Here is a 10,959-nt window from a genome sequence, read left to right on the forward strand (position 1 = left end):
TTAATACTTTTTCTGGTAGATGTTGTCCAATACCTGTTTGTCACCTGTTTGACAGAAAGCAAAGCCTTTAATACGAAGACATTTTTAAGATGTAAAGTGGTTGATTTATTTATCCATGGGTCTTAGGTGTCATTTCACACCGGAATTGATGTAAACGGATAAAAAAATGGCCTGTATGGAATGTTGGAGCAACCTGTTTCAGCAGTCATGAGCAGAGGTTCAAACCAAGCCGTAATGCTGTATCGACTACCTACAGGAGGCTTTTATCCTCAGTCATAATGGACACAGACTCAAAATGATGGTCTCTTCAAGAACATCCTTACAAAATAACTCAAACAGCAAGAAAAGAAAGCAAGCAGTTTCTGAAACCATCTCAGGATCAGGATCGGGAAACACTGCTCTACGCTAACGAGATGCTGAATGAGACGGCAGAATCCTTCAGAGGTTTTATAGACTACAACAACAATAATTACACCAGGCAGTCAGTCAATTTTCAGGGAGGACTTTGCCATCTGCACAGTGGCGGCCATCTGTTAGTGGACGGCGTGTTTTTGACAAAGGTCAAACAACAGAGCCCGGTGTAGCGCATTCTCAAACGAAGCTGATGGCACAGAATCAACAGTCGTTTAGTCTGGTCCGGAAGCCCTCCCTCCAAAGGTACTGGCCATAAAACAAGCTCCCCAATCAACCCGGCGAAGAGAGTCCATGCCCAATTCACACGGTAGGTGCAATCAAATTGGCACAGCAATTCAATCAGCTTCCCCGTAAATTCAGCACTTAAGAGCTGTAGAGTGGAAAGGTAAGGAGGCGGGATTATCAGATGGCGGATCCAGCTGGTGGATTGGATATCAAATCATCAAAGTGGAACTATGGTCACATCCAATTTGTTAGTGGAACAATTGTTTGGATTTAATAGTATTCCTGGGGATTTAATGACATGGTAACATTGTCAATGCACGTTAAGAGATTTCTGTGAAAATGACTGACTGGGACATAACTGGTTACAGTGAATCTGTCTGGAGCAGTGACAGGTGGATGATTTAAAGTGGATCGGTGTGCTCGGAGAATTGCAACACTAAAAATGACAAAACACACCCTTAGGAACCCACTCAAACAGAAACGAAACACCCATCACAATATTGTGATCGGCACAACAAAGCCATCTGTCCTGTGCGCTAACCCGTATGGCTCGCAGTGACAGCGGTGCCACTCCTAGACCGCCGAAAGAGCACGGCCTAACGCTCTCCTTAATGCCCATCAACGGGAACCCGGTCTGGGCCGCCGATCCGGGCCAACGAGGTGTTCAGCTCTTACCTGCGCTCTCGGTGCGGAAGCGAAGGCTGCTGTTGGCGGGTGATGAAGGTGGCTCCCCACACCGGGCTGCTGTGGCTGTTCCTGAGCCAACCCATGGGAGGGGACGAGGGATACGGGCCGCTCCGGAAACCATGGTCCGATTCGGTCTCGGCTGTGAGGGAGGAGGCGGAACTCCCCATCGCCGGGGGTGCTGTGTAAAGCGCTCACTTTCCCAGTCGAACGGGGTTATCGCCCTTTGAAAGCGCCGAGCGTACGGGACGGGAAGAAGATGGAGTGTCGCCGACTAATGTTTTCGATCTTAACAGTTTCAGGGTTGTTGTGGAGAGGAGGAGTCCGGGGGGGAAGGGGGACCCTCATGTGTTCTCAGCCCTAGCAAACCTCCAACTGGCTCGATTTGAGACAACCCCCATTTCAAAAAGGGACGGTTTTCATCCTGTGAAGTGATTCCAAGTGTGCTCGGAGATGGCTATATCCCCCAAAAATGTAATAGAAAGGCAATAATGAGGAAATCAAAGCCAGTGGAACACAGCACCGGCTCAAACTCCAGATCAGGGTGGATTTCCCACAGCGCGGAGAAGTGCTCAATCTAAACTGTAATTGGTTGCCCCGAGCACTGATTCCAATTCGTCACCGAGTCTGAGGGAAAAAGACGCACACGCACACACGCTCTTCTTTTAAGTGGGTACCAATTTTCTGTTGTAGACTTGTAGGCCTCTTAACTAATTCTCTGGGCCATGTTGTCTGGAGTGTCATTCAACTATTTCTTCTGCACTAGTTGCAGTGTTCCTCAGTTGTGTGCCATCTCGTGACTGGTTCACCATGCTTTAACCCTTTGTCACGCAGAGGCACATGCAGTGGAATGGGTACAAGCAGAGTTGACAGGGATCCCTTTCAATTAACATGTCTGATGTAATATGGCTGAGTTGAGACAATAAATAAAATAACGAATAGAAAGAGTAACGGGAAAATTGAAAAGTGACTGACATTGGTCTACGTGCTGCTTTTTTTGGACTTGAGCCAGACTGAGTTAAACTCAAGCCATGGCATGAACAACAAATGCTATTCTATTTAGGTTGCTTTAAATAAGCTTTTAAACTCAATACATATCAGAATACCTTTATCGAATAATCACATTTATTTTACTGTAGTCTCCGTTGACATGAGCATTTGTTGTCCAGAAGATGGGTGATTCTTGAGCAGGCACTGCTGGCACACTGACCGAAGCTCTGATACAAATTTCCCAGGCTCATCTTTCAAATTTCGAAACTTGCCCACAGCTGCTACCGTGGACCGTGATAGTAAAATCCAGAATAGCTACTTAAACAGGAAAACAAACATGAACTTTGGTATCAAAACGGAAGACTAAACAAATACGTGTGTGAGCGACGAACTCAAAGGCTCCCGACTGTAGGGGAAGTTCTAATAAATATTCGACAGGTGTGACCTTAGCAGAGTCCGGTTATGTTTTCAAGTCCCAAACGTCGATGAGGATACGGTACAGTATGCTACGATTGTCTGGTTAGCTTTTCGCAGGTTTATTTCAGTAATATCCAGTTGATGTTCCACCCAGTAGATCCATGTACAGTAGGCTTTATGTGTGCCAACCTGTCACAGCAAGGATCTTTGCCAAAGGAACTACAATCGTGCATTCCGAGTGAGGAGTCCAACAAAGGCGTGAAGTATATACACATGTATTCTTTATTCTCATGGATGTAAAAACTGTAGACTCTATATTACACGCGAAAAGATAATTATAGGTATATTCCTTATATTATTCATTCTCATATATACATATGCAAAACTAAATAATAGTGATGTTAAATGAGCCGCGTCAATACTGACAATTAAACAGATTCCGTTCGTGCCAAAACAGCATTGCTTATTACGATTTAACCCCAACTAGCTAACAAGTGTGTGCAGAGGTATTTAAACCATGTATCGAATTCCTGTCAGTACGAGAGCCGCAAAACAGAGGCGAATTCAGAACAAACCACAATGTAGCAATGTGCCAGTTTCCAGTGCCTAACTCAGAAGAGGGCAGGGGCTGATCCTGCCAGGGCCGAAATAACAGCTTATTAAAAACGTGAAAATGGAACTTAACATTCTCATCCAGAATGGATTTTAAACGCAAATTCCATTGTCTCCAGACCGGTCCATTCCCGTGCGCTCATCTCAAAATTCCGGTATTTTATGACGGTGATCCTCGTTGACTTCTTTAGGAGACATCCTCGCTTCAACCCCGTCGTCGCTTTAGAAATAAATCACTACCCATACTGCAATGCTCCAACCTGGGCCCACTGTTAGACTTTGCACCGGGGGCTGTTTTTATTGCATTACATTTCTATTTTTTTCAATTGGGTTTAATTCTCCCTCTGATAAGTGCAGTGGACGCAGATGCAATCTCTTCCTAACAGAGGATTACAGCGAGTCAGCATCGCGCATGCGCATTTGGGGCAGAGAAAGCGAAGGGGTGCGTTCAAGACATCAAACGGATAAATACACTCCGTGTACCTCAGACTAAACTAATTGTTTTTGTTTGTTTGTAGGCATATATTTTAATTTCTATAGGCTAGGCTAAATGTTAGATGACCTAACACTGTGGGGAAAAAAGTAGTGGGCGGCTTAAAATGTCACAGCCCCTTACACTTACTGTGATCACATAAGCCTAGGGTTGAAAATTGCAGATGTGGTCATTTTTAAGCACATAAATTGGCAGCAGTGGCTGTACTGTATTATAAACTGAGTGATTCAAACCCTGAATGCCGACTGACTGAACACCATGGTATATTTATCGGTCCACCCTGGGTATGACAAAGCATTCCTTTTTACTGTTCTCATAACAATAGTAACTGGTTTATAATAGCAAAAAGACAGCTGGGCTGTGTCAAGGAATACCAGTTACATTGTGTTAAAGGCTGTGCAAAACGTTAAAAATGCCCTTAACTGTGCTATACTGGTCATATAACACACCCTCTTGTGCTTTGTTTATCAAATAAATATCATTAATGTATGGCTTTTACTAACAGAATTCTTAAGTGAGTCGACCCAGACTTTCTAGAAGGGTCTAACAGAAAGGGTATGTTCAACAGAAAGATGTCCCTATCGCTCCCACTAATTGGGCTACGCTTGCCCTTTTTGGGTTGTCTGTGACAGCAAAATGAGGGGAGAAGTTCTGTTTGACCACAGGCCAGCTCCAACTCAGGGGCAGAGCAGAGACAGAGTTGGACCTTCTGGCTATCTCCAGATTAAACAGATAAATCCATTCAGCATAGTCTGACGGTCTCATTTGTGAGACGCAGAGATTTAAGAGTCGTAGAAATGGGGTGTACCCATGTAGTACACAACATTTTAGCCCCACCCTCTCCAAAAACAACATGTAAATGAAGGGTTAATAAACCCGTGGGAACCCCACCACCACACTGCTGACTTGTGCATTCAAATAGCTGAGTAAAGCTTTTGACTTTCCATTTTTTTGTCCTCTTTCTGCTATTCTTTTTCCATCCCCTCCCTAACACTGTGACCTTAAACCTCCTCCGCCATCACTGTGACCTCAAACCTCCTCCCCATCACTGTGACCTTAAACCTCCTCCGCCATCACTGTAACCTCAAACCTCCTCCGCCATCACTGTGACCTCAAACCTCCTCCGCCATCACTGTGACCTCAAACCTCCTCCGCCATCACTGTGACCTCAAACCTCCTCCGCCATCACTGTGACCTCAAACCTCCTCCGCCATCACTGTGACCTCAAACCTCCTCCGCCATCACTGTGACCTCAAACCTCCTCCGCCATCACTGTGACCTCAAACCTCCTCCGCCATCACTGTGACCTCAAACCTCCTCCGCCATCACTGTGACCTCAAACCTCCTCCGCCATCACTGTGACCTCAAACCTCAGCTCTCCCTGTTTGGACAATATTCCATTGTTGAAAGCAGCATCAACATAACAGGCCTATATTATTGAGTCTTGAGGTTTCCCAAGCAGCAGTGGGTAGACCATGAGCTCCAACGAATAGCAACATGGACACCTCTGTTCACTATAGTCTAGGCCATTTGGTTTAACAGCAGAGGGAGTGGCAAAGTGGTTGTCCCATACGTTGATGGTAATGACGATTAGTGTTTGTGAACACACACTCCCTGAAAGCTCCTCGTAGTGTTATCATTTCACTGTCTTTTCTTCCTTCATTGCATTTCGAATTGCATCCTCTTATGCAGTAGTTGATGTGTTAGCATGGCAGATTATGCTTGATTTGGTTATGTAACGTGTCCTCTATGGCCAAGAAAAATACTTTGCTGGATGACTTCGGTGCATAAATTTCACCTTTAAGTTCATGTTTTCATCATCCACAATTCTAATCAGTACTTATAATCATGGCCGCAAACGACCGAATCAGGCGCTTGCACATTCACTATTACATGGTCACTCATGGAACGAGTCAAACGTAATGGTATAATCTGTGTCATTGGAAATTAGGTAGTTTGATACAGGCAAAGACATTATATCACTATTTATTACTGGCATTTTTTTCTGATTTCAATATTTTGTGTTTTGCACTCAAAGGGCTCTTTGTTTTAATAGAAAAACAACCTAACTTGATGTTCTACATTCACAACAACGCTTTAACCATGTCATCAGAGTGGTCGTTTTTTATGGAAAAAAATACTCTGCACGTCCTTTAATCCAAGCTCAGCAAGAGGCCTGTTAGCCTAACTTTGTTTCTGTAGAGCACTGTGCTTTCAGAGTTTACTTAATAAATCACCACCGGACTGACGGTCATGACATCACTCCGCCCGGTGAAAAAAGGCGGCTTTTCATTGAAAAGCTTTATGAGAAAGCCTTTTCGTGTATGACACTTCTCCAATTAGCATAATCGCTAACGGCTACAGAAAGTCATAACCAAACACAGACAGGATGTAGATCATGTCTTCGGATAAAACAATTACTTGATGTCGTAATAAGTCAAATTCCAAGTTCCTAGCAGGTTTTTATGGACATACACAGCCCAAAAAAAAGAAGGAAGAAATATATATTCTTACCAACCCGGAGCTCTTGTGATAGCTAACTAGGTTCATTGCATACATTTTCCACATCATATTTGTCTATAAAAACATTCATTTGTTTTATCCCCTCCAGGTAAAATGTACACACTTGATGTAAAAGTGATTGAATGGAAAATGTTAATGTTCCTCCTATTGCGTTTTTTAATGGTCATCGGACTTCAACAACAATGTAGGAAAATGACAAATGGGCAATACCAAAGATTCTGCCCACAACAGCTGTCCTGTGTTCAAAACTGGTATGACTTTCAGTCTATTCCATTTGTTCACCGTGTCCTTTAGAGAGTGTTCAATCGGCAGTGCTAAGTATCTTCTGACCCCTAGTATACCGTGGCATTTATCAAACCTTTGACCCATAAATTGTTTGCTTTCTTAGTCACAAACCTTCAAGTCCAAATCTATATGGCAGTTCATGCCCTCTTTTACCGGATGAAGCATTACATGGATATTTCGATGTGTTGTACAGATAGAATCAAAAACACTGAAGACATTACAACTGCCATATTAATCCTTTACTTGTTCACCAGGAATCTTTGAATTTGTGATGGATGTGTACTTGGCAAATTTGGCAACCTGTCTCTGGGTGAGAGTAACCTAGTTCAGGAGAAACTGCACCATCTAGCGGTTGGAAACAATTCATATTACGTTCGGGTTGGCGTTAGGCGGTTTGTTGGTTGCTTCTAAACATGTATTTATTTCAAAAGTATTTTTCCTGTAGTGCTAATCAAAAAGAAACATTTTCATATTAACCTGAGATGGTGAGTGCTGAGATCCTTTTTCTTGTACTTTCTGAGGGTAAATTACTCTGGTGTAAATGCAAGTAAACACATTTTACCCACCATTTAATTTAGCATGAGAGGGGAAAATGCATTCATGCTAGGGAGCTTAACTCCATGGAAACCCTCTTCCTGTTTTGTCATATGTGCTAAGAACATAATCTGGTCCTACTAGTCAGACAACTATCCAGATGCAATCCTAGTTTCGGTACATCAGCATAGATGAGCACACCTGTACTTAGAAGAAACAAAAATTTACACGAAGCATTCTGTTCTCTCCCCCCCCCCCCCCCCTCCCTCCCCCCAGCCCCCCCCCCTCCCTCCCCCCAGCCCCCCCCCCTCCCCCTCTCTCCCTCTCCTCTCTCTCGCATACAGAGAACTGTAACCCTTTGTAACAATGCACCTGTTCTGTACACACCTGTCAGTGAGGAGGAACAGCTGGGTCCAAGACTGAGACAGAGAGATGGGGTGGGGGGGGCAGACGAAGAGAGAGAGGGGGGCAGACAAAGGAGGGGCTGAGAGAGAGAGGAGAGAGCGAGTAGGGCAGACAGAGAGAGAGAGAGGTAGACTGAGAGAGAGGGGGCAAACAGAGATAGAGAGAGAGCGAGAGAGAGGGGCACAAATACAGAGAATGTGTTTTGTGTGTGTTTTAGAAGGAGTGAGTCTGAAAGAGATTTTGTTCAAACGAAAGAACAATCTGTCCCTGGCCAGTAAGGCATTTAGTATGCTGTGCTATGTAGGCTAACACAGGCTTTGTCATTGGAGTGATTTCCCTAAAGGAAGTGCCTTAATTCCCTCTCCATATAACTCAACAAGAGTGCTGCTTTGAGTAGACAACATATAGGGTGTAAACACTAGTTTGAAAGGGCAAAATACATACAATATTGGAATTTTCAAATTAGTTCTAGGCTGGGGTGGGCTATTCTATTCTTATGTATGGTAAATTAGCCTAGCTAGCAAGCAAACAGAAAATTCAAAACATGTTATAAGCCATTAGGGTTAGCTAGAGAGCAATGGCCAGGTTAATTGTCATAATTCTCCTGCCGAAAAGAAAATAACTACTCGTAACAAACTTCCACAAGCGAGAAGCACGAACTTGTCCACCTTGATTAGCTGCAATGTAACACCACAAAATTATTGCAAAAGTCAACCCATTGGATGACGCGCGACAGCGGGAGACAAGAAAGCCGGGGGACAATAATAAACAAAGACAACCATACTAAGAAATATAGGTTGACATAATCGATAGTCATAGGCGTTCGTCTACTTCTGATTCTACACATGTCGAAAAGATTCTTACCTCAAAACAAGTAGTTTATAATACGGTTGAGAACCAGCTACTCCTTTCTTGATTGTCGAACACGTTAACTTTTCTCTATTAGCCAAAAAACAAGTTCTGTCAGAAATTGCACTTTCACAAGCGTTAGATGATTACACATTGCTTAGCGTTACTTTCTCGCTTCAGTGCATCCTCGAGCTGTTAGTTTTTCTTGCCAAAATCTCGTTTATATTCCCACTCCATCGAGTTAGGTTAGGTTCTATTGAATAGTCATGTACGTTACCTCAAACACCCCAGGAAGGGGAATCTCCAAGGAGCCAAGCAAAAGAAACGTACGCCTTTTCCGTAGAGCTGCGGAGACGTTCAATGTTTGTACGTTGAGTTTGCGTAGAACACATTCGGGAATGTGGACAACAGAACTACGTTTTCCATCGTTCACTGCAATTTTTCTAAGTAGGATATCCGCTCTCCCGATTATTGTTTTTGTTGATACAGGTTATAATTCGTTACATTTTACGTTTTTTTGTTTTGTTTAATTAATAAAAATCAAATAATCTCAATTAAAAAAAAGTATACAAGTTTTAGTGTCACGGGGTACTTAAGGATTAGCCTACATGTATTAATAATTTACTATGTATGTGTACAGAAAACAAGGACATTTCTAAATGACCCCAAACTTTTGAACAGTAGTGTACATATATTTACACACACACACACACACAAAGTGGTAAAAAAATCTAAATACATTAATATTTTAGATTCTTCAAAGCAGCCACCCTTACTGACAATTTTGCTCACTCTTGCCATTCTCTTAACCAGCTTCATGAAATACTGACCTGGAATGCTTGAAGGAGTTTTCCACATATGCTGAGCACTGCTGCTTTACCTTCACTCGGTGGTCCAACTCATCGTAAATCATCTCAATTGCGTTGAGGTCCAGTGAGGGTGGAACCTAGTCATCTGATACAACACTTCATCACTCCCCTTCTTGGTCAAATAGCCCTTACACAGCCTGGAGGTGTCCTGTTGAAAAACAAATGATAGACAAACCAGATGGGATGGCGTATCACAGAAGAATGCTGTGGTATTCATGCTTGTTATGTGTGCCCTGAATTCTAAATAAATCACCAACATGTCACGAGCAAAGCAACCCACACCATCACACCTCCTCCTCCATGCTTCATAGAGGGATTCACAAATGAAGAGATCTACGGTTTTTGCACACTGCATCTCACAAAGACACAAACATCTCACATTCTGACTCACCAGACCTCTGGTCTGATGTCAATTTCTTGTGTTTTTTGGCTCAAGCAAGCCTCTTATTATTATTGGTGTCCTTCAGTACTGGTTTATTTGCAATTTGACAATGAAGGCCTAAATCACACAGTCTCCCCTGGACAGTTGATGTTGAGATGAGTCTATTGCTTGAATTCTGTGAATTGTTGATTTAGTTTATTTGGATTCCTTTCCTGTGATGTTTCCTGTGAGCCAGTTTCATCATAGTGCTTGATGGTTTTTGTAACTGAAAATGTTTGAATTCTTCCAGATTTAATGATCTGCTAATTGATGGAGATTCATTTCTATTTGCTTATTAGACTTGTTCTTGACATAATTTGGACTTTTACAGTACAGACATAATGATGGCATTCTTTATACCAACCCTACCTTGCCAAAACAAAACAAATTGTCTCAAACAGATTAAGAAGGAAAGAAATTCCACAAATTAACTTATAACAAGGCACGCTTCTTAAATGCATTCCAGATGACTACCTCATGAAGCTGGTTGAGAGAATGCAAAGACTGTGCAAAGCTGTCAGTGAGGCAAAGGGTTGTTACTTTGAAGAATCTACAATATTACATTTATTTTGATCTGTTTAATAATTTGTTGGTCGCTACATGATTCCATATGTGTTATTTCTTAGTTGTGATGTCCTACTATGATTCTGCAATGTGGAAAATAGTAAAAATAAACATTTACCATTAAATTAATAGGTGGGTTAAAATGTTTCAACTGGTACTATGTATGTGTATATATACAGTATCTCACCCCTCACATTTTTGCAAATATTTGATTATATATTTTCATTTGACAACACTGAAGAAATTACATTTTGCTACAATGTAAAGTAGTGAGTGTAAAGCTTGTATAATAGTGTAAATTTGCTGTCCACTCAAAATAACTCAACACACAGCCATTAATATCTAAACCGCTGGCAACAGACGTGAGTACACCCTTAAGTGAAAATGTCCAAATTGGCCCCAATTAGCCATTTTCTCTCTCCGGTGTCATGTGACTCATAAGTGTTACAAGGTCTTAGGTGTGAATGGGGAGTAGGTGTGTTAAATTCGGTGTTATCCCTCTCACACTCCCTTATACTGGTCACTGGAAGTTCAACATGGCACCTCAAGCATGGTGGTGGGAGTGTCATGGTCTGGGGCTGTATGAGTGCTGCCAGCACTGGGGAGCTACAGTTCATTGAGGGAACCATGAATGCCAACATCTACTGTGACATACTGAAGCAGAGCATGATCCC

The 10,959-nt window shown here is 42.5% G+C and overlaps 1 protein-coding gene across 4 annotated transcripts in view; it reads right to left on the bottom strand.

The window, feature by feature from the left end:
• The window catches only part of capn15 (calpain 15), a 58,700-nt gene extending 49,418 nt beyond the window's left edge, over positions 1-9,282 (bottom strand). Inside the window, exon 1 of one of the 4 annotated variants that reach the window (XM_034292303.1) lies at positions 9,262-9,282. Coding sequence is in view for 2 of the 4 variants with exons in the window: in XM_034292301.1 (XP_034148192.1) it covers positions 1,315-1,493 (179 nt within the window). In the remaining 2 variants the exon portion in view is untranslated. Of the gene's footprint in view, positions 1-1,314; positions 4,083-8,446; positions 8,736-9,261 lie in introns of those variants that run through there. The other 3 variants (XM_034292302.1, XM_034292301.1, XM_029120013.2) reach the window with 3 other exon arrangements.
• Between the last annotated feature and the right edge of the window lie 1,677 nt (positions 9,283-10,959).

The sequence above is a fragment of the Esox lucius genome, chromosome 5 (genome assembly GCF_011004845.1).
Source record: "Esox lucius isolate fEsoLuc1 chromosome 5, fEsoLuc1.pri, whole genome shotgun sequence".
Classification (NCBI taxonomy): Eukaryota; Metazoa; Chordata; class Actinopteri; order Esociformes; family Esocidae; genus Esox; species Esox lucius.